The sequence below is a fragment of the Malus domestica genome, chromosome 01, assembly GCF_042453785.1.
Source record: "Malus domestica chromosome 01, GDT2T_hap1".
NCBI classification, from domain to species: domain Eukaryota; kingdom Viridiplantae; phylum Streptophyta; class Magnoliopsida; order Rosales; family Rosaceae; genus Malus; species Malus domestica.
Window position 1 is genome coordinate 28,419,819 of NC_091661.1, and position 22,881 is coordinate 28,442,699.

Sequence of the window (22,881 nt, forward strand, 5' to 3'; positions counted from 1 at the left end):
TGTCTAAACATGTCTAGGTTGTGACTTACTTAGATATAATATAGATAACTTTCATTTTGTATTTTATTTTTTACAATAAATTATTAGAGACTTGTTGTATACTTAAATGAACACACATTATATGTTTTTCCCCATATTTTCATTATGTTCTAATACTTCATAATATATATCATTCTACTTTGTAATTTATGATGAAATTATATATATTTTAAATATAAACAGACACTTATATACACGAAATATAATAAATTTAATTAAATCTGCCTAAACGTCCGCCTAGGTGCTAGGTCCCAGCATGTCACCCGACTAGCTCCTAATATCTTTTAAAACCTTGGGTAAAACTATAATTTACAGGCTTAAGCCCACCAATTATGAGCCCAAATTGTTTGTTGGGCCCAAAGCTTAAGCCCTATAAGGCAGGTCCTAAAACCTCCTCTGCGTCGACCAACCTATTGGAAGAAGTAGGGTTTTATCGAGGTTTCAGAGGCCACAGAGGAAAAAGGTGATTTTTCGTACTCAGCCTCCCAAATTTCAATCTTAAAGTAAACTGATTTGAGCTCTATACTATCATACTCTTCCGATTTAGCTGTATTATTATCTGGGTTCGGAGTTTTGAGTTCTTCTTTTTCCCGTTTTCTGTTTGGTTACCGAGAAAATTTGGGTAAGAAAAAGATATCCCATTTTTTGTTATTTTTTTTAAAATTTTTCTGAAATCCCAACAGTATGTTTCTAGGGTTTGAATATGTTGTTCGTAGATTGTAGTGCGATATTTTGATATTTAGAATTTGACAGAGTTTAGCTGGAAATAATGGAAGTATATTGGTATTTGGAATGTTTCTGTGTTTATTTAGATTAAGATATATGATGTTTTCAGGAAATTTTATTTGTTTTTCGGAATCCGTTGATCGCTTTTTTGTACATTTTGCTCAATAGTATGTGGGATTTGTATTTACTTTTAATAGGTTTACGAAATGGGTGTGTCCAATAAAGAGTCCCGGTTGTTTAATGAGGATTCGATGGAAGAGGATGATTTCGAAGAGGTTGGGTCCGGGTCAGAATTGGAGGAAGACTCTGAAGAGGAGGGTGATGTGAAGCTGGATGAGCCGTCGAAGAAGGCTGTATACAACAGAGACGGTATCATGGATAAACTTGGAGATATAAGCTGGCCGGAGAATTCAGGATGGGTGCACAAACTCTCTGTTGACATTGATCAAGAACAAAAGGTGGACGTGAATGATGACCTGACTCGAGAGCTTGCATTTTACACACAGGCTTTAGAGGGAACGAGGAAGGCATTCGAGAAGCTTCAGTCAATGGGGCTTCCATTTCTGAGGCCTGAGGACTACTATGCAGAGATGGTGAAGTCAGATTCCCATATGGAGAGAGTGAAGAGCCGGCTTTTGGTAGAGAAGAAGAAGATCGAGGAAGCGGATGAGAGAAGGAAAGCTAGGGAGTCCAAGAAACTATCTAAGGAGATTCAGGCTCAGAAGTTGAAAGAGAGAGCTAAGCAGAAAAAGGAGGACATAGAATCTGTGAAAAAGTGGAGGAAGCAGAGGCAGCAAAGTGGGTTTGCCGGGGGTGACAAAGGCAGCGAGTTGGATTTGGACTTCGAGGATGGGAAACCATTCGAGAGGTCAAGTAAGAAGAGGCCATTTGTGGCTCCAGGAGATCGGTCCGGAGGGAAAGCAAGACAAGGTGGGAAGCCGGCTGGGAAGAAACCGAAGAAGAGGGATATCAAGGATTCCAAGTTTGGATATGGAGGAAGGAAAGGTTCCAAGAAGCAAAATGTGGCTGAAACGACTAATGATTTGAGGGGATTCAACAAAGATAGTCTCACATCAGGAAATAGGAAAAGGAAGAGGTGATAGCATCGTATGATTTTGTTTTTCGTTCTACTCTTTTGTTCGGTAAGGGCTTGCCTGTGTAGCCTATTTGTTGTGCTTTGCTTTGGTATCTTGCGAAGTAATATGTGGCCCATCATGAAACCAAAACTCTTACGAATTTGTAGGCATTTTTCATATGAAAAATTATGGTTTGCTAACAAGTTTTGTAGTTATCGGATATTTGTGTTCATCCAATTTGTAGTATTCATGCTACTTTCTATTCTACAAGATTAGCCAGGTTCATACCAGCAGGTCTGGACCGTCTGGGGATTTCCGGTTTTTTGGCGCCATCGTTAATCTTTAGTTCTCTGTTAAGGTCAAAGTCAGTCTCAGACGTTATCCTTTGGTCATTTAAATATATATATATATATATATATATATATATAGTTTTTTAGTTAAAATTGTCATTGAGATTGTCATAACTCTTCACTTTGGTACCTGAGATTTAAAATCGATAGAAGTAGTCATTGAAATTGTTTACCGTTCATCATTTTAGTCTTTTAGTTAAAAACCTCCGTTAAATTGAAGAAATCATCAATTCAGGAGAGGGGTTGATTCGACAAAAATACTTTTAATTTAACATATATTTCTCACATAATAATAACCTAAATGATTGACGATCACTTTTAGTGATTTTAAATTTTAAGGACCAAAGTAAAAACATATATCAATGTCGGGATCATTTTAAATAAAAAACCTATACATTTTGCATGCTAAAAAGTCTAAAAGTGGTTAGGGTTCCATGAAGTCACTTTTCCAGGAAGTTCCATGTGAGGTTCTTAGGAGGTACGTGTGGACTTGGGCGAAGACCTACAAAATTGCAAGTTGGGAAGTTTCATCCCAATTTACAGTTGAATATTTTTTTAATGATTTTCTCAGTTAGCTTTCACACCACACCTCACCATCTACTCCTCCAACATGTTCTCCTACAAAAAGCTTCTCACAGACACTTCTTTCAATCCCCACACCACCACACCAGTACTTACAAATACCCTCATTTCCTTCTTCTAACACCACCATAAACCCGTCTTCTCCTCGCTCGTGCTCGAAAGTTATCCAGTCCAATCCAATCCCACGAGTTGTTTGTTCAACCATGTTGGATTCTACATTGGACTTATTCACTCAGGCCGCTTCCAACTCGCTTTACGTTTTCTGCTTCTGCAACTTGATCATAGTCATGATCCTCGTGGGATCGAAACCCGGCTCTTACTCTGATCAAGAAAGTGAAATTCCCGTCTCGGTTGTCACCAGCAGCTACAAAAACAGAAACACAAATGATCATAAGCAAGTTCAAGATGGTAAATGTGAGCGGGAGGAAGGTACCATGATCAAATCACCAATTGTTTTCGGCCAAGTGGCGAATCCCGAGGTAGAACTTGCCGCTGCCGGAGATGACAACGGCAGCAGTGATCATCACAATGAAAGCAAGGAGTGTGACAGTGAAGATGAGCTGACGAGAAGAGTGGAGGAGTTCATTGAAAAAGTTAACAGAGGATGGAGGGCAGAGTTGTTGATAGCCTCCCATTTAATCTAGCAGGCTTTATCAAGCTTAAGATTTTGTACATTTGTAACAATGAGTTGATCTACTGAGGAAACTAGAAAATCTTTTGCTTCTTTTTTCACCCGACTCTCTAGTCTTAAGAATGCCAATTTCAAGAATGAGCGATTACCCTTTTCCGACCCTAATTTTAATCATTCGGAATGACACATTCTTAGAATTGGCAGCCCTTACAGAAATGCTTTTGATTCTCAAATCACATGGATAAAGGGCTATAAGTGTTTGAAAAGTTACAAAAGGGCATATTCTTTCGTAAGCTGCATGATATAAGAAGGAATCGAGATCCTCTCCGAATCTCGCAGTCTAAAACTGACAGTTTGAGAAATTCAGACCACTCATTTTAAATCTTAGGGTCTCCATTAACCTTTCTCAGTGGGTCACCTCACACAAACCAAACATTCGGATCTATGTCCCTCTCTTGAACGGTCAAGATTTTTTGGTCAATAGGCTTAGACTGCAAGATTCGGAGTCTAGACCGAATTTGAATTGTATAAGATGTTCAACTTTTCTTATCTTCGCTTTCGTATTTGGGGCCATCATACAACTTTTTATCACTTCCCAACTCAACAATAAACGTTTTTATAAAGCGTTTATCAACCTCTCTCTCAAAATCAATTGACAATAAGCGGAAAAGTTCAAGGTCGAGTACTTACGCTAGATTCCCATCTTTCGACGATCTCACCTTCAACATTTTAAGATTTCAAATAATGTTGCCATTTATAAGAAAGCTGTCGCTTTGATAGCCAGGTCAATGCCATTGCCTGTCTTTGTATCTGTTGGTCTCCACATCAATTTCCAAGCAAGTTCGTAATCAAAAGACCTTATTATATATGATTTAATTTAGACTATTCTTATTAGTCTCTTTCACATAATCACCTAATGTTGTAGTTTGTCAGCATCTTGCTAATTTAGTCAACTTTAGGTGCGGGTGGGGCAGCAATTAAAAATCGATATAACACAATTACAACAAATAATTATTTTATTAAGTGAGGTCGGTTATATGAATTCTAAAATGTTACTGACATAATTTTGTGTCAAGATTTCTGTTAGCTCCAAATACTCTGTGTTTTTTTTTCTTCTTAAAATCTCTTTTCATTAGCTCTAATTAAACATTGATATAAATGTCTTATAATTTAATCAAGATCGTGTACATGGGTGCAAAGGGCAAAAACAATTCGGGTTTTCCCTTTTCTTTTACAAAAGTAAATATTCCAAATTATGGGAATAGTTAGAGAGCGGGAATGCAAACTCACTCTTAGTTAAGTAGACACTTCAAAGACAATTAAGTGCCATAAAACCAGGAATAGTGATATGGATGTGATGAGGCCTTTTCATTTAATTAATTAATGGAAAAATAGGCCCCATAATGATAATATGGTTGATAATATGCTACATAAAGCTTCCCCCCCCCCCCCCCCCCAACTCTTTCCTCCATCCAAACCCCTCCCTCCCTCTCTCTCTCTCTCTCTCTCTCTCTCTCTCTCTCTCTCATCCTTCACAATGCTTGATACTACACTACAATTAATCACTCAGGCAGCTTCCAACTCTGTGTTCATCATCTGCTTCTGCAACTTGATCATAGTCATTATTCTCGTGGGATCGAGACCCGTCTCCAACAACGATGAACGGAGCATAATTCGTGTCACAACGGCCCCCAGCAAGAGTGCGGATGATGAACAAGGCACGAGGGCGAAACACGAGTGGAAGGAGAAGAATGCCTTGATGCAGGTCAGTGAATTAGTGTCAAATGAACAGAATGCAGCAGCTGATGATGGTGAATTCAGCAGCACCGATGGAGATAGCGACGATGATGAAACTGACACCGACAATGAGCTGTGGACGAGAGCAGAAGAGTTTATAGAAAAGGTAAATAAGGCATGGAAAGCAGAAGTGCTGACAACTTCATGTGTTTTCTAGGCAGCAATTTTGTGTTGCAGTAATGGAACTCAAGTTAATAAACTGTAGCAATGTAAAGAAAAATCGTTCACGAGAATGTACTATAAGAAAGAAGCACTTATGTTCATAAGCGCTTTTGAATGTTTAAAGCACTTCAAGTTCGTAAGCAAAGAGTCACAACATCCATTCATATTCCAACGTTCAGATAATAAGAACTTGAAGGGACAAATGACCAGTCATGTTTTTCATACATCTGAAAATGCTATATCATACAACACTAGAAAGTAGAAATACACGGATACAACAGCCACGTACATGGCGGGCCTGATCACGATCAAGAGACCGACCTAAAACCTAATACAAAAGACTACCGACTCGGGGTTTAAACCAACACGAGATACGTTAAGCCTAGTCTGTCCTTCGTAAAATAGTCAGACAAGTTTGATAGAGCCTAGATGTCACTCAGTCTGAACAAAACAATTAAGATACAACAGTCACACGAATGGAGCAAGCATGATCAATAAGAAACTTCACAGTTTGCTTGACCAGAGCCTTTAGAATCATCTTCAGACAACAATGATTTACTCTCAGAAGCTGAGTTCTTGAAGCCGTGCACGGGATTCGGAGAATTTGATTGGTCTCCGTGGAAGGAAGGAGCCGTCAGAATGGGCTTTACTCCGCCATAGACCTTCATTTCTTCACCAGACATAGCATTGACAATGATAGGGACAATTGACGATGATACAGGCTCGACTCTCTGCTTCTTTGGCTTCTGTTCCTGCTGGTGACCTTGCAGAAAACTGCCCACCACAACCTGATGCAGTCAAAACAGTTTGGAGGATAACATGAATTACAGAACTTGTTTTTAGAGAGTAAACTACCATACCACAACTAATTTATAGTATAATAGCAAAGTGCTAGATTACTTGATCGTAAAAACAACTTTTTAAACGCGTGTATAATTGTATAATGATGTTACCTGCACGGGGCCAGCAGCGATCAGCATACCAGCAAGTCCACCCCCAACTACTCTACCGTCTGGGCCTGCCAAAGCAACACTCATGCCACCGGATCTGCTCTTTGTTCCTGCATTCTCAGTTGGTATATAAGATCCCGACAAGGAGAGTATCTCAAAGCGGCCCTGTAAAATCAACAAAAAGAACTTCAGGTGTTCTCCCGAGCAACAATGTCATAAATTCAATATGATGCAGGAACAATTTCCTTTTTTTTTTTGAGAGTTTTAACAAAACACTCCAGGTGATGTTCACTTTTAACGAAAAACCACAATTTTACCTTTAACTGTCACTATTCACTATACCTTTAAAAAGGGCTTTTCGTTAAAAGAGAAGTTTTTTTTGGACTTTTCGTTAGTTTTCCTTATTTTTTTTGGTTGCCCTGCAGAATCAACTAGCTATATAGCAAAATACATGTGTATCTGTATGCATATCTAAAGAAAATATTAACTTAAGGTTATGTTCTTAAATATAGAGCGATTAGAAACAAAACACAACATGATATTACACAAGAGTCACGAGACCAAGTATGTAAATAGCTTGCAGCTAGGAACTTACATTGATACAGTAATAACTAATAACAGACAATTTCAAAGACGGGCACAACACCATACCTCATATGTTAAAGTACCCCCGGAAGAACTGGCCTGCCTAAGCGTAACATTTGAAATGGTACCATTTGCAGAAAGTATGCATATAGCTCGAGCTCCTTGTTGAGAGAATGACATGATCTTCATTGTAACATCCTGCAAGAACCAGAACTACGATCAGTAATATAGTAAAGTACAACCTTAATCAAAGCAATAATACTGGGATAAGAAAACTCATCCTTAACAAATCTCTAGATAAGGAACCTGAATCAACTTTCCAGTTTGTAATTTTTGTTTGACGTGGTTTTTTGCTTGTAATTTAAACGTCTACAAGAATAATGACTGGTTTCACAAATTATAAGATGAAAAACTTTCATTATAGATTAGAACAGTTGACTCGACAGTTTTGTACTGACGCGAAAGTTTGTTTCACATATAACTTTCTGATGCATACCTCCCCCGAATGAACATTGAGGACGTGAGGTGTAAAGTTCGCACCGACTGAGTATGCAATTTTGTCACCTACACAAAAAGATTAAAAACCGTCAGTGAATTCCCAAATCAAACCATTTTAAAATTGGAATTTGCATAATAAACACCCAGAAAGTATCCAAACTACAATTCAAAATGCTAGGTTTAATGATCTAATCACCACCAAAATGTAGAGCAATCCAAGAGACGAAACATTAACAAACAAGTGAAGTCTCATCTAAAGAACATAATACTCGTAAACCTGAAAACGGCAATGCAAGGAGATAATTAGATGAACTAAAACATATGGATCAAGATGAACAAAGCCCGGTAATTGTTGCCTAGTTCACAAGCAGAAAGAAAAGAATCACCACAAAACAAAATGATTAACTAATCATACAAATTTTAAAACCCCATTAATTTTATAACAAAGGTCATAGTTTACACCCAAGGGCCACTCGAAAAACTGCTCGTAATCCTCAGGAGACGGGATCTCTTTAACATAAGATGAGGTTTCAAGAGTGGAATGGTCATATTGAGGAGAGTGGTTAAGGTCAAAACTGACCCAAAAACAATTAAAAATGTAAATAGGTGCATCTAAACCAGGTGTTTAAACCCAAACTCTCTGCTTGTGCTTTCTTCGTTTTTTTTTTCTCTTTTCTTTATCATCCTGTGCAATTAGTCCAGAGTCAGCAGGTGATTAAGAGATAATCACCTAATTAGGCAAGTCTAATCCAGGCACGTCAGCCTAATTAGTGGACTCTACCTATTACCTATTGTCTATTGAACAAGCTGGCACTTCAATCACTCTCTCAATCTGTTTTCCTCACAGAAAAGGCAAAGAGAGTACAATATAAATTTGTAGGCAGCAGAAAAACTCCACATAACTGAAAACAACAGCATATCCAATCCACATAAATCACCATTTACCCCAGATCTGACAAGGGAATCTGATCACAAAGGGTCCACTTGCAAACCAAATCCAAACATTCCCTTCAGATCTCACACAGCAGTAAACATGACACAATCTGTTGACGGGGATTTTTGGATCGGCATCATTAGGCTCAATAACATAACGCTGATCCAAAAATCCCCGTCAACAGCATCAGAGCTACGACAACAGACCATGATCATTTCATCCCAAATGTAACAGTTAAAATGGAAACCAACATTAACCGAAAGTCAAATTTTTCAAAGCTTTTATTTAAAGGGGTCGTTTCGTTACGTTCCATTACCTGAGTTCTCAAACACGTCATGCTTGTGAGACTTCTTGATCGAGTCAACGGGCTTGCCTCTGCCCCTCTTCCAGGCGGAGAACTCTCCAGGGAGCAGAATCGACGACGAAATCGGCATCGGGGACAATGCCGACGACCGGACGGGCTTGCTGTCGGGTCCGTACTTCCTAGGCCTGCCCCTCTTCTTCTTCCCATCCGTACCGGTCCCAGTCAAGCTCATCGGCGACGTCATCGGAGCTACCACCGTTGTGGGGCCCCCAGATGGGCTAGGGTTTTCGGTTCTGGGGGCAATTCTGTAATTCTCTGGAGCTTGTTCACCGCTCACTGCTACACCAGAAACCAACTTGTTGTCTTTCTCCTCCATTTGCATATCCAAATTTGCAGACACACAAAAACCACCCAAAAACCCTAAAAATCTTAAAACCCTACAAACTCTTCAAACCCTAGAATCTACGCATTAAAGCCTGCAACTTTAGGAAGCAAAAAAAAAAAAACCCAGAAGATAATTTAACTGGAAAACAAGAACTTGAACAGATTTATGTAAAAGTATGCTAGAAAGTTCCAAACTTTCAAAAAATTTGGAACCCGGAAAACGCCAAGTCGTCTCTAAATGTAGAAAGGCGAAGAACTCAGCGCTGCAGCTCCTCCAGTTCTGAGGTGTGCCTCCACCATTGCAGAGAAAACACAGAGCTTCAATGGCAGAGACTGGAATTTCAGTAAAAAAAATTTGTAAACCACTTCAAAGAAATTACAAGGAAACTAGAAACACTGATTTCAGAAACACTTCTGACAAACGTGAATTTAGGGTTTTTACAGGAAAAGGAGGAGAAATAAATAAAGTATAAAAATTTGGTAAATTATAAATAAAAATGTAATTGGTAATAATTAAATACTGATAAAATTTAATTAAAAATTAATATTCTAATTGCAAATGCAAAGTATAAATTTTAGTTAAGAAAATGGTTCACGTCCGTCTTGGAAATTCAATAAAACTGAATTTAATATATGCACAATGATACTAAACTTGAATATTAAAAAAACAATCAAGTTTTGTTTGAGAAAAGAAAAGGGCTTTTCTATTTTTTATTACCATTTTATTAATTTAGATAAAGTTGTATAAATAAATAAATATTATATCAAAGCTGTAAAGCTAACGTTAGGGAGCTTCACCAATTTCCCAACTACTGACAACTCTTTTGTCTTTTCAGAAAATTAAAGTTTGACTCCAAGATTTTAATTTGCACTAAACGCCCTTTTAGTTTGGGGTATCTACTGTTAATGCCACTGTATATAAAATGCCCTTCAGAAAAATAAAAAAGTAAAAAAATGATGAAGTTTGATCAACCAAAATCAAAATCTTGAGAAAAACTTGTGTCAGGCAGTTAAATTCCGTGTTCTCACATAATAGAATTCCGGTATTTTGGTTGTCGGTTTTATTTGAAAACATTTTATTAAAAATGAGAAGAAACTAATCAGACAACTTTATCGAAATTTTTCTCGAACAAACTACTGAATTGAAACAAAGGAGATTAGAAACTTAATGATTACATTAATCAGGAGGGGAACAGGTTCAGACATTCTTAGTCCACGTTGACTGGTCGTAGACTATGTACATAAAAACCAGGAAAGCCAATTGCAATTGACTTGAAAGTCAAAAAAATCCAATACAAAAGGAAAAAGAAAAGCTAAAACAACAATTTTAACTCAAGTTCTCACCGATATGTAACTAATTAACCTATCAAACTTGTATCATCGACTTGACATGTGTTTTTGGGAGCACAAAACCAGCTCTTCGTTCCTCAAATGAGTACTCAATCTCCTCAGGAATCTCTTGAACTAAGTTGGTAGCGAAAGGAACTGGTGGAGGAGGAGCTGGTGTCATAGCTGTCTGCATGGGAACTGACACCATTGATGGTGTCGTTGGTACGAAGATTGGCATCACCTTGGGAGTCTTGTTCTCCTCGTCTGCAACAGTTCTAGGCTTCAGAGGAGTAGTGCCGAAAGCAACATTTTCGGATGGAATGGAAACGGGAACAGAAATGGGGGAGAAGGGTTTACGAATTGTTGGTGTCTCCACTTCAGAAGGATTTGCGGCGCCAAAAGAGTGTTTTTTAACAGAAAGTCCAGCAACATCTAAGCCTAAGCCTCTTCTACCTGCATAAAAAAAGGGGATAAAAATATGTTAAAATTTGATTGTCAACATGTTTTCGTATAGTGTCTGTATAGCAGGCAATTTTTTTTTCGAGACACTAGACAGCAACAGAGATATGGTGTTCCAGCGTCATGCCTCATGTTTTGTTTAAAATGAAATCAACAGAAGCTTCTGAAACACCGATGCAACGAAGAATAAAACAAACATGTTTTTAGGTACTACTACCAGAGTCAGAGTCCCCCCCTGCAAGGAAACAGATGGTGAATAACCTTCAAAGCAACTCAAATATATCTTTTTACAATATTCTCATTTGTCAACCAGACACAAATGAGAACCGTTGGAGAAGAGATTAACCTGTGGACAAAGATGAAAAGCCATCATCCAGATGATTGTTTAATTGCTCATTTGGATTCACTCGGTCACTCTTTCTTGAACGCGGAGTACCTTTGACTGAGTGAAGTGGATCAGGTTTAGGAGCTTGCATTGAAAGTCTTCTATTGCTTGCACCTCCAGTTGACATTCTCGGAGCCTTCTTTACACTCTGAGGTTTCGAAGGACTTGGTTTTGACCCATAAAGTACCTCTTGCTCAGCTATCAACTGACCTTGAATCTTTTTCTGGTCCTGAAAATGGAAGATGAAGATTTGTCACACAGTTCACAGTAAGATCTTCAAAGAAATATGTCCAAGTGAAACTGCTGGCCATACCCGCTGTCTTCGACGTTCCTGCTCCTTCTCCTCCCGTAATATAGTATACTCTTCAAGCATGGAAAGAAGACGAATCTGAACAGAAGTGGATAACAATAAAAATTGTTTCAGAAGTTGCATGTATGAAAACAAAAAATAAACTTCAACTGGAATAAATCTCCTAGAGACTTCACAAATACAAGGGAAGCAACTTACACCATCATATGTGAACTCAATGCCCCTCTCCTTCTCCCATGATATGGTTTTTGAAGCCAATGCATCCACCATTGCTGTATAAAAACCAGGATCCACGTAAAAACACATTTAAATGTAAAAAAATAAAGGAAAAAACTGAAACCAGCATAAACATATCAAAATGATACTCCTGACCAAAGCACAGTTCTGTAACAGTTTCATATATAGGATAGTCTACTATTAACCAAAGGTGCCATTTTTCAAAATTTGGACAATACCTGGAAGTTTATTAACCAAAGCACGAGCTTTCTCAGCACGCTTGAGAGTAAGATGAGCTCCTCTTCCAGCATTGTATCTGTTTTCATCCTACATGAACGCAAAAAGGAACAAGTAAGAAAAGGAGTTTCAATGTGGTGAAGTAATCGACATGGTGATGGAAACAACTAACCCTGTTATACTCCTCGAGCCAGCACTCCTCATCACAAGCAAACAACCACTTCTCAACTCTTTCAAGTATGTCTTTCCTGCTAAAAGCTTCCTCTTTAACCTTTGCAACCTGAAGCTCAATTTGATCGAGGACACAAGCAGGGTCCACATCTCCTGCACAAGTAAGAATGATGCACACGTTCAAAGACATTTACGTAGGAATTTTCTGTTACCCCATGATATGCTTTTAAGAATATAATATGTACCTGACTCTATCGCTTCAATTACGTAGTCAATTGCACTATCTGCTTCTAGGACCATATGTGTCTTTCTACAGATTTCCTCTAGCTCTGACCTTTTCTTAAGAACAAGCTCTTTCATTTTACTTGATTTCAACTCTTCCAACCGAGACACTTCTGCCTCAACCTGCACAATAGATTTAATCCCAGATGAAATCCTTGAAAAATATACTGATCCAAAAATATGAAATAATACAGAATTACAGTATAAAAAAACTCACATAATTGATGAAGTCCACAGAGAGTGTATTTGGTTCAGTTATCTCATGTTCTGAAGCAGCAATATTGCAGGTTATATTCTGAAACATCTGTTGCTCCTCAATTGGCGTATCCATCAAGTTCCACAGCTCTAACATGGTAGTTGCAAGATCTTGAAGCTGTCAGAGATTAGAAGGTTGATAAGATTCAATTAAATGCACAACTTTGACTAGAAACTAAGAAATGATAAAGAAGTAAGAACATTCTTTACCCTCTGCATTCTCTGTAATTTAACCTCCCGCAATTTTTGTATTGCAGCAGCCAACCGCTGAATTGTATCATTACTTATATTCTTGCTTCCTTCTGAATCAACTAAACTGGGATGAACCTCACTAATTGTCTGTTTGTAGTCCATACCAAGAACCGAGCAAAGTGAGTTCAATGTACACAGGTGGTCCTGTATCTGCTTAAGCCTATCACTCTGCAAAACAAGAAAGAACAGATGAATAAGGAAGTGAAGAGCACATAAGAATACAAAAGTTGATTACGATGATATGCAGACATAGAGGGAATGGAAAAAAGAACTCCCAACCTTCTCAGTTTGGAGTCCATGTAGATGTCTGTGCAATTCTTCAAGCCTTCTCAATGATAAATCAGTTTCATCCACAGCCGGTGTAGAAGAACTGTAATCTGTGCTTCCATTAATCTCACTTGAAATTTTCCGTATCTCCTCTAAAACTTCCAGAAAGTTATTTTTCCTGTCGCATTTTCTTTTCTTCATCTCCTCCAGCTGTGGAATTATTTTGCTGAGCTCTTCTTTCAAACTTCCGGCATTTTGATCAGACTGAAATGACAAAGCAATTTGTAAATAGTTCTGATTTTAAACAGTAGTCTTCTTAACTTAACAGGATATTTAACCTATTTATCTATGAAAACAATCACAGTTATCTTCATTACGGTTGATCCTGACCTGCCTAATATGTACCGGTCGCTCCCCCATTGCAGAGCAGATTGCTGCAAGTTCTGCTTCGGAATCAGCAATTGCCTGCCGTAGCTGTGCCCTACACCGATTTGCCTTGTCAACTTTTCTTCTGTATACTTCTAGACACTCCTGCTCAAGCTCGAGCAGCATCTTATCCCTATCTTTGTCAGACTCTCCAACTTCATTCCAAATTATCTGCATTTGTCGAATTAGACAAGAAAAAGAGTGAGTTTAGTACTTCCGTAAAATCCAATTTCCGTAAATACCGAAAAGCTAGACAAGTTTTCTTTTCATATTTAGATATTCATGTGATACCTGAAGCTCATACAGAAGTGATCCACAAGTTGTTTCCATTTGCAGAAGCTGCTCACTTTGGAGATTAGACATATTGAAGCAATGATACCTGCCACAATCAAACTCCACCATGAAACCCTAGCTATATGCATTGCATAAATTGACCATAAAATTCTTAAAAATCTCTAAATAGCAACACAGTATATGGAAAAAGCTTAGCAACAAAACCCTAGATTCCTCGAAACCCAATTTCAGGTTTCTCCCAAAACTTTGGAGCAAAAAATATTACATCCCCAATTCTAGTCCAGATTAGGTCAAATTTCTATATGAACACCAAATTCTAAAACTGAATGGAAAATTCTCTCTCTACCAATAATTCCAATGTAATTTAGCTCAAAGAAATTAAAATTCAAAGCACCGTCCAGATCACAGGCGACAAAATCAACTAGAAGAAGCTGAGGAACTGTTTCCAACAATTCACAAAGTCAATACCAAAAATTCAAAATTTTCAAATTTCAAATCTTGCTCGAGAACAAAACGGAGAATTGGGGAAAATTGAAGAAAAAGAAGGAAGACGGGAAGAGGAAGGATCCGTTGACAAACCTGAGAGATCAAATCAACAAACGTCAATTTTCTATCTGATGTATGGATTTTCTTGCTACAGCAGCGGTCGTCGGCGACTAGAGGATTTTCCCGAGAAAATGTGGGTTTCGTTTCGTTTTTCTTTTCTTGGAAACTTTGGGGGAAAAAAGGTAGAAATTGGGGTTTGAATTTTAATGGAGATGTGAGATGCGTAACTGAAATGTGAAATGTTTAGAGAGAGAGAGAGAGAGAGAGAGAGAGAGGGGAGAGAGAGGAGAGAGAGAAAGTAGCCGTTTGAAGGAGGAGAAAAGAGGACCGTTGAAGAAGGCAGAGAGCGCTTGTTAAGGATTTTGTATTTTAATGATTCCCCAGGACGGCATTTGAATTTCAAATTTTCAGGAAATGACTCGGATTTGCTGTAGTAGATATATCGCCCCTATCGTGCATGTGGCCAATGGAAATTTGGTAAATAGACGAAAACGATCACTTGACGGTGTATTAATTACGGCCGCATATCTCGTTTTACAAAAATAATCATATTTATACATTTTAATTCAACTTTGAACTTTAATCTTCGTAATTTGTAATTTGGTGCAGAACACTCTCTTTTCCTAAGGCCAGATAAAACCCCGACAGAGTTTTAATTTTTTTAGTTAAAAATGATTTAATTTAAAGAGAAGCCTCGAAAACACTCGAGACATCTAGAGTCATACAAAAAAGCGTTTCTAGGTTGCTGAGGAAACACTTGAGACCTTGACACAGTTTTAATTAAAACCCACATAAATGCACCTTATCCTCATTGTTCTTATTCATTTTATCTTATCAACGAATACCGTACTTATTAAAAAATAAAAATTAGAATATAGTCTGAGAAAAATGCAAAAAAGAATTTCTAAATTGGAATGAAAATTATAAAAAGAAGGTTTTTTACTTAAATCTTAAATTGAGATGTATGACACAAGCACATAGCCAAACAAGCAAATCACTTATTTACTCTAATTGCTCTCAAAATACTGAATTAGCCGCTAATCATCCCATCTAATCCAACAAATAATCACTCTACAAGCTAATATTTAAAGAATTTTAAACAAAAAATGGTTACTCTATAAGCTTTTCCCCAACTCATATTCTCTCCTTATAATTTCAAGCACAAATTCGTTCCATGTATCAACCGGACCCGGCATGCACCAGTGCAAGCAATCCTGTGGCGGAGGCCTTCCGTCAGGTCCCCGCTGTGTTTTCTTGTTAGGGTCCGGGCTTCTGTACGGGCCTGGATGCCCGTCATGGCGGTACTCGAAAGGTTTCGTGATATCCATCAACTTCAACTTCGACTTGTTTGTCACACCTTTCTGAATCGCACGGTTGAAACCCATAACCTGTTTTTCATGCATTATGTTTGTAAAGCCATTTTCCACTACTTCGCCAAGCGCAAGAGGCTTTACCTTCCCGGTGCATGATCCTCCGGTGTTCCAAGCTCCACCCTCGTAATGGTCAGGTGAATAGGACCTCACAATCGCGATCCCTGTATAGTTCGGATGTCTAGCAACAGCAGTGAGAATTGTCTCGACGGATATTCCAAATGCTTCAATGTTGTTAACCTTCATAGGCCTTGAATTGTCCGGCCACCACAACTGCCCTCCCACTATCTCGTTGTTTAAGATGTAGACTGACTGCTTGGCGAACCAATGGCCGGAGGAGAAAATAATCACATCAAACTTTGGGATGAGATCTATGAATTTGTCATCAGGGGCATCAAGGTGGAGCTTGGCCACACCCTCTCGAGCAAAATCAAATGCCTCGGTTGTTTGTTTCACAAGCCATGAGGACCAAATCCGGACAACAAATGTAGATGTCGACTTGAAATAATAACGTTGCATTCTCTTGTTCCCCCGATTTTTTGGAACTTCTACCTGCATACACCACACAAAGATGTAAGCACCACTAGAGTCAGTTCAAACAGCATTATCCGCAAAAAAGGACTGCAATCTTATACAGCTGCTTTGAAACGCAAACACTAAACAAACTCCACAAATCTAATTCTGAACGCAATCGCTAGCAGGGTTGATGAATCCAGAGTTGTGAAAATTCCGTCTACTATAAGAACAAAACTGTTTTGTCCGAGAAGGAGAAGCATCTAATTTGAGATAAAATTCATTAAAAAAAGTTTAGATAATTGCCTGCCAGAGCATGCATAACAATGACTCCATATGGTTTCGAGCAACCGAATCACCAATGAAAGCTATTGTTTTTCCCCTCATCAACTCTAGAAATTTCCTGGGATCAAAACGCGGCAGGTCACACTGGGAGGGCTTCCATCGCCAATTCTCATACTGCTTGTCAGGCCTCCCATTTCCCTGGCAATTTTGCATCTGTGTCAGGACAGGACATGTATTGTTTGTATATAGTGGTCCTTCTGAATCATAAATCCAACTTCCACTGTATAGATCACAGCCTGCTTAATACGAACAAGATGTAAGTCAAAAACATAAAAATAAGTACCGAGAACAAAAAATCTACTTGAAAATGTAATATTATAGCAACAACTCAAATTTCATAAGTACAAAAGGTAAAGATTATACAAAAGTTCAATCAGAAGTATAAAAGGCTCAGGTTATAGCAACTTGTAAAATTTCAGCAAACATGAAAGCATAACAAAACAACACAAAAGCTACCTGAATCAACGGGACCACCACTGGTTGCATTGTTGCGCAGCTGAGTAGAAGTTGGGATGCTTTCAGGTTTGGAATCAGATGGAGCTGAAATAGTATCATTTGGCTCAATGAGTGAGATGTCTGAATTGTTGGAAAGACTCACAGAAACAGGTTTATCATTTTCTCCAATTTCTGTAACATTGGACGAACCAGAAGCAACCTTAGCCCCGTCTTCTTGCATTGTGTTATTAGATGGCCCAAGAGCAGGTGCTTCTATATCCTTTGTCTCCTTTATTTCCGAAACTATTGATGGATCACTTGAATGTGAGGACAGTTGTGGATTGGACTCATCTGACAAATTCTTATCAGTTTTTATCATACCGTCAACAATTGATGAAGCGGTTGAAACAGCAGGCACTGATCCAACATTTTCATTGTCTGATGAACCGGATGAGTTTTCTGTCACATCTGGTACATCTTTGATCTCTCTAGTTTCTGAAACAACCACTGAACCATCTGATGTCGTGGGTACTTGTGAATTCAATTCAGTAGGAACATTCTGATCAACAACTTTTGTTTGCGGATCATCTGAACTTTTCGGAACTTCTAAATTAGACTCAGTTTGATGATCAACAACTTTTGGTTGTGGATCATCGGAACTTCTCGGAACTTCTAAATTAGAACCGGATACCACATTCTTATCGCTACTGTCTACATTGTTAGGAAGGGGAGAATCGTGGGACATGGGATTCCCTATAGAGCTAGAATAATCCAATTTCTGCATGCCATCAACACCATAGAAATACCAGCTAACCGTGGAACCAATCGGGTAAGTAACTAAAACCCAGGAAGCAAAAAGTAAGAACAAAGCCAATGCCACCCCCGAAACTACAATCCAAGAAAGACCTTTCGGGTAGGAAGTCATTGAAATCGAACCTTTGGGCGATGCCCAAGTCATCGCTTTCCAAATCAAGCAATCTGTGCGAAATAAATTACCTAAACTATATCAACAACCAAAGAAAACCCCAAAAGCATGCGTACAAATGGCTAAAGAAGAAACCCCAACTCTTCGTTTTCTTTCCAAATTAGGACAACCCCAACTTGGAGCTCAGCCTCCTCCAGCAAACCCTGAAAACATACAAGCAAGAACTCCAGATTTTACATGTAATTCAGGCAACACAATGACAAAAACGGAAGCTTTATAATCATGCTTAGTCATAATTAATCATAATTATATTTTAAGTCTATTTCCTTACTAAAAATAGACAAAAAACAATGCTTCCAAAAGGGAAAGTAGATCTAAAGAAAATGTACCTTGATCGACACTACAGGCAAAAGAAGATCTTGAAGCACTGAAAAGCGCTAAAATTTCGATGATTCCCGAAAAAGGAAAACAACAATGGAAGCATGAAGATTTGTCTCCAGGGGAATTGGATTCCTGGGTAAGTGAAAAGAAAGTGAAACTCGGATTCCGAACCTGGAAAGTTGAATGCTTTATGTACGGAACGCGGAATCAGATCAACGGCTGAGAGCTTGTGTTAATGGAAGTAGCGGATGAAGATCTGGAAACAGGGGACTTGGAATTAAAGAATTGAGATCAAAGATGACAGATTTAAATGGGAAAAATGTAATCTTGTTTATTTGAACGCGGCGGACAAAACTACTTTCTGCAATTTGCTTGTAGTTTGAAGAGGAGAGAGAGAGAGAGAGAGTTTGGAGTTACTGTATAATGCCCTTTGGTTCATCATGATTCCATGAAAGTTAGTGCAGTGAGACCGACCTCACCTCATTGTTTGGGTGCGGCGTGGGTGGGTGAGGAGGTGACAGCCTTTGATAGCGTCAACCATGATCTTCAATTAACATCACGGGTGACTCAATATTTGGGAGCGAATTTTGGGCACGTATTTTACTCGGCCTTCATGAAGTTAATTGAAGATCATGGTTAATTTTCTTAATTGAAGATCATGTTAATTGACTACCATGATTTTCAATTAACAATGTGGTTCAAATTTATCACATTTCGATTCTTGTTGCTGGTAAATCGTACATGATTAAAAGAGTTTGAAATGTCTCTGTAAGTCTTTTCGGTCTCCAAAAAGATGGACTACACGAAGCTACCAACTTTTTCCTTTTTTTAGAAAAATAAAACCATGATTTTCAATTTTTTGATGTATTATAGAATATCTCTACTAATTAATGAAATTTTCTTTGTCAATCAAAAGAGGGTGAAAAGACTAATTAGTCTTCTATCACACAAAAAATATGATGGGCAATAATGTAATTTTATATGTCCAAATTTTACTGTTTTTTTATTGAAGCATCACTTACATATGATGTTAAAATACCTCTAATATTAAAAAAATAAAAAATAAAACAACAACCAAAAACAAAAACCTCACACTCCCCCCCCATGTTCTCTCTCTCCATCTCTCCCTCTCTCCTTCTCATTTTCTAAAAAAATGTGTTCATACACACAAAGTGTGTAAGCAAATGCTAGTATTTTATAAAGAGAAGAGGACTTGTCAACTTTTTGCCCCTTTTTTCAATATTGCCCTCACTTTTGAATACACAATGTTGACATGATGAGGGTAAAATAGTAATTTTGTACCTTTTGACAAAATAACAATCATATCCCAATTTTTTTCTATTTTATCCTCACTTTTTATACATAATATTTACATAAAGAGGGCAAAATGGTAATTATGTAATATTAAGAAAAATATGCCCTTATTAAGAGATCCCATTATCATTGTCTCATACTCTTTTTAAAATTTTTAAAAACTAATCACACTCATTAAATAAAAACAAAAAAGAAAATAAAATTGTTCACATACAAAGTGTATGCTCATCTTCTAATGTTAATAGAAAAATACTAACAATTTTATTTTAAAAGAAACTTTTGATAAATTTTTTTATCACCTTAATTTTCGTTCTAATTTTAAGAATAAGTCAATCAAATTCAACAATTAATTAGAAAATGTGACAAATGTCAACTCATTTTCGCATTACATTTTGGTTGAAGGTCACAATGTACTAGTTAATTATATTAAATTGAATACTAATTAGTAACAAGACGACATTTTTTCTTATGAAGTTGACGGAGAAATCCTTTTTTTTCATTGGTTTTGATTATTGCTTTCGATTAAGAAAATTAATAGAATAAAAATTTATAAAGACGAATTTGAACCACATTGTTATTAGCCTATTGTGAGGCTATATTTATAGTCCTCAAATGTAACATCCCACATCGCCCAGGGGAGTGATCCTTAAATGTATATTCACATCCTTACTTAGCACGAGGCCTTTTGGGAGCTCACTGGCTTAGGGTTCCGTGGGAACTCCGAAGTTAAGTGAGAAGGAGGCCAGAGCACTCACAGTATGGGTGACCCACTGGGAAGTTGCTCGTGAGTTCCGAAAAACAAAACTGTGAGGGAATGGTAAGCCTAAAGCGGACAATATTGTGCTATGGTGGTGGAACGGGTCCGGGATTTGGTGGAATCGGGCCGGGATGTGACAATGGTATCAAAGCCAATCCCTGGCCGGAAGTGTGCCGACGAGGACGTCGAGCCCCTAAGAGGGGTGGATTGTAACATCCCACATCATCCAGGGGAGTGATCCTTAAATGTATATTCACATCACTACCTAGCACGAGGCCTTTTGGGAGCTCACTGGCTTCGGGTTCCGTGGGAACTCCGAAGTTAAGCGAGAAGGAGGCAAGAGCACTCCCAGGATGGGTGACCCACTGGGAAGTTGCTTGTGAGTTCCGAAAAACAAAACTGTGAGGGAATGGTAAGCCTAAAGCGGACAATATCATGCTACGGTGGTGGAACGGGTCCGGGATTTGGTGGAATCAGGCGGGGATGTGACAATGGTATCAAAGCCAATCCCTGGCCGGAAGTGTGCCGACGAGGACGTCGAGCCCCTAAGAGGGGTGGATTGTAACATCCCACATCGTCCAGGGGAGTGATCCTTAAATGTATATTCACATCCCTACCTAGCACGAGGCATTTTGGGAGCTCACTGGCTTCGAGTTCCATGGGAACTCCGAAGTTAAGCGAGAAGGAGGCCAGAGCACTCCCAGGATGGGTGACCCACTTGGAAGTTGCTCATGAGTTCCCAAAAACAAAACCGTGAGGGAATGGTAAGCCCAAAGCAGACAATATCGTGTTACGGTGGTGGAACGGGCCCGAGATGTGGTGGAACCAGGCCGGGATGTGATATCGAAGTTGTGATTCTCTAGAAAGCACTCCTATCACCCACAACTATTTTAAAAGTATTATTTCAAATGTAGTTCTTTTTTTTTTTGTCAAAAGTTAAAAAATAAAATAAAATACTTTTAACAATTTCATAAACAATTTTAACACGACCTTAATTGGTTCATTCGAGGTTATTGGAAAATTTTCTTTTGATATGAAGAAAAAGAAGGAAACGTATTTTATGCTATGCGGCATTAAATGATACAAGTATTGGAAGACCTAAATTTATTGGTTGGAATTGGGATTGTTACACTTTGTTGTCCTTTTGCTGCATTCGTCAAACCAACAAGAGGCTCATTTATGAGTTTTTTTTTTTCCCAACAAATGATGTTATTTACACTAAGGTCATCTCTAACCAAAAAGGCTAAATATAGCTCAATCTAAAATTATAGCCCTGTAAAATATTGTTTTTAAATAAATAGCGTCAGGTCATGCTTATATAACATCTCCAACCAAATGGGCTAAACATGACCCTCTCAATAATTTATTAGTTTTTAAGTTTATACTTTAAATTTATTGGTTAATTTAATTAAACTACCTTTGAATGTTTTCATTATAATCGTTGAATTTGAATCAACTATTGCATTTAACGAGCTAGGCCCCAAAAAAAGGGTTAAGAGGGGGCTATATTTGGATAGTTTGATGCCCCTTTTGCTAAATAGAGGCCTGGGAGCTTCACAGAATTATAGCTTAGCCATCGGTTGGAAATAGGTTTTTAGGCAAATAAATCATTGTTTGGCTTTGGAACCGTTAGCCCTCCCTCCTCATTGGAGATGACATAAGGGACTAAATAGTTTAGTAAACTATTATGCTTTTTGCATGCAACATCCGAGTCTTGCCAATTTAAGGAATATGGAGGAGGTATTGTCCTCTTGGTCACCTTGACCAATCATAGATCCGCTTGAAGAACGGCTAGTTCAGTAGCTGATAGAGACGCCACATTCGCTTATTCAAGAGCTGCAAAGGCGAATAGTGGATCTAAGGGTTGATTTGGTATTGATGTGCTTTGAAGAAAAACTATTTTTATTGTGATGTGAAAATAAGCTTATTTTTGCTGTTTCACATTTTCAGTTTTTTTTCCCAAAAAAAAAACTGTGAAAATAAGCTGTTTTTAAGTGTTTACCAAACACCTATTTAAGCTCAGCTTTTTTTGTTTATATCCACTTTTATAAAAACACCTCAGTACCAAACTAGTACTATGCCTAGTAGCTCGGGCCGGACATGCCCTTTAGGAGGAAAAATTCAGGTTGTTGTTGGAGAATAATACGTGCAAAGAAAAAAGAGTAAACTGTCATTTAACCCCCTGAACTATCACGTGAGTTTCAATTTCCCCCATGAACTATTTTTTCAGCCAATTGACCCCCTAAACTATGTTAAAGTGGCCAATTAACCCCCTACCGTTAAATATATTTAACTTCATCCAATTTTCTGTTAGAAAGTGTTATGTGCTTGGCACATGACCACCTTTTTACATTTTATGTCTAAATCTTTACAAAGAAAACATATAAAACAAAT

General features: G+C 38.1%; 4 protein-coding genes across 6 annotated transcripts; 1 reads left to right on the forward strand and 3 right to left on the reverse strand.

Annotated features, from left to right (window-relative positions):
- The first annotated feature begins 401 nt into the window (after window positions 1–401).
- On the forward strand, window positions 402–2,044 carry LOC103439560 (probable rRNA-processing protein EBP2 homolog). Of its 2 annotated transcripts, none has more exons than XM_008378121.4 (2): window positions 402–502; window positions 963–2,044. In XM_008378121.4, the coding sequence occupies exon 2, from the start codon at window positions 972–974 to the stop codon at window positions 1,863–1,865; it is 894 nt and encodes a 297-aa protein (XP_008376343.1). In that variant the 5' UTR covers window positions 402–502; window positions 963–971; the 3' UTR covers window positions 1,866–2,044. The 2 variants fall into 2 exon arrangements, with proteins under 2 accessions (XP_008376343.1, XP_008376351.1); XM_008378129.4 differs by having other exon boundaries at window positions 450–661.
- Window positions 2,045–5,500: 3,456 nt separating this feature from the next.
- Window positions 5,501–9,839, reverse strand: LOC103439576 (AT-hook motif nuclear-localized protein 7-like). The gene is made up of 5 exons (XM_008378140.4): window positions 8,647–9,839; window positions 7,395–7,462; window positions 6,965–7,096; window positions 6,317–6,478; window positions 5,501–6,151 (listed from the first exon to the last, which is right to left on the reverse strand). Exons 1-5 carry the CDS (start codon window positions 9,014–9,016, stop codon window positions 5,855–5,857), a joined length of 1,029 nt encoding a protein of 342 aa, XP_008376362.1. The 5' UTR covers window positions 9,017–9,839; the 3' UTR covers window positions 5,501–5,854.
- Window positions 9,840–10,175: 336 nt separating this feature from the next.
- On the reverse strand, window positions 10,176–14,859 carry LOC103406494 (65-kDa microtubule-associated protein 3-like). Of its 2 annotated transcripts, XR_011579649.1 has the most exons (14): window positions 14,481–14,859; window positions 13,899–13,986; window positions 13,572–13,778; window positions 13,194–13,445; window positions 12,873–13,082; window positions 12,625–12,780; window positions 12,371–12,530; window positions 12,127–12,278; window positions 11,957–12,044; window positions 11,700–11,773; window positions 11,505–11,579; window positions 11,153–11,420; window positions 10,934–11,041; window positions 10,176–10,800 (listed from the first exon to the last, which is right to left on the reverse strand). XR_011579649.1 is itself a non-coding variant. In XM_029103332.2 (13 exons), the coding sequence occupies exons 2-13, from the start codon at window positions 13,968–13,970 to the stop codon at window positions 10,385–10,387; spliced, it is 2,130 nt and encodes a 709-aa protein (XP_028959165.1). In that variant the 5' UTR covers window positions 13,971–13,986; window positions 14,481–14,859; the 3' UTR covers window positions 10,176–10,384. The 2 variants fall into 2 exon arrangements, 1 of the variants encoding a protein (XP_028959165.1); XM_029103332.2 differs by lacking the exon at window positions 10,934–11,041.
- Window positions 14,860–15,368: 509 nt separating this feature from the next.
- Window positions 15,369–18,964, reverse strand: LOC103439596 (protein YLS7). The gene is made up of 4 exons (XM_008378163.4): window positions 18,425–18,964; window positions 17,132–18,238; window positions 16,637–16,911; window positions 15,369–16,369 (listed from the first exon to the last, which is right to left on the reverse strand). Exons 2-4 carry the CDS (start codon window positions 18,066–18,068, stop codon window positions 15,563–15,565), a joined length of 2,019 nt encoding a protein of 672 aa, XP_008376385.1. The 5' UTR covers window positions 18,069–18,238; window positions 18,425–18,964; the 3' UTR covers window positions 15,369–15,562.
- Window positions 18,965–22,881: the final 3,917 nt, after the last annotated feature.

Excerpts from the sequence above, each read along its gene's own strand:
- LOC103406494 (XM_029103332.2), bottom strand. The coding sequence starts at position 13,970 with ATGTCTAATCTCCAAAGTGAGCAGCTTCTGCAAATGGAAACAACTTGT. Across the intron at positions 13,446-13,571 it reads GACCGGTACATATTAGGCAG|TCTGATCAAAATGCCGGAAG; the intron begins GTCAGGATCAAC and ends TTGTCATTTCAG. Across the intron at positions 12,279-12,370 it reads AATTGAAGCGATAGAGTCAG|GAGATGTGGACCCTGCTTGT; the intron begins GTACATATTATA and ends TTACTTGTGCAG.
- LOC103439576 (XM_008378140.4), bottom strand. The coding sequence starts at position 9,016 with ATGCAAATGGAGGAGAAAGACAACAAGTTGGTTTCTGGTGTAGCAGTG. Across the intron at positions 7,463-8,646 it reads TGACGTGTTTGAGAACTCAG|GTGACAAAATTGCATACTCA; the intron begins GTAATGGAACGT and ends CTTTTTGTGTAG. Across the intron at positions 6,152-6,316 it reads TCGCTGCTGGCCCCGTGCAG|GTTGTGGTGGGCAGTTTTCT; the intron begins GTAACATCATTA and ends TGACTGCATCAG.
- LOC103439560 (XM_008378121.4), top strand. The coding sequence starts at position 972 with ATGGGTGTGTCCAATAAAGAGTCCCGGTTGTTTAATGAGGATTCGATG.
- LOC103439596 (XM_008378163.4), bottom strand. The coding sequence starts at position 18,068 with ATGACTTGGGCATCGCCCAAAGGTTCGATTTCAATGACTTCCTACCCG. Across the intron at positions 16,912-17,131 it reads TGGTGGTCCCGTTGATTCAG|GCTGTGATCTATACAGTGGA; the intron begins GTAGCTTTTGTG and ends CGTATTAAGCAG. Across the intron at positions 16,370-16,636 it reads TGTTATGCATGCTCTGGCAG|GTAGAAGTTCCAAAAAATCG; the intron begins GCAATTATCTAA and ends TGGTGTATGCAG.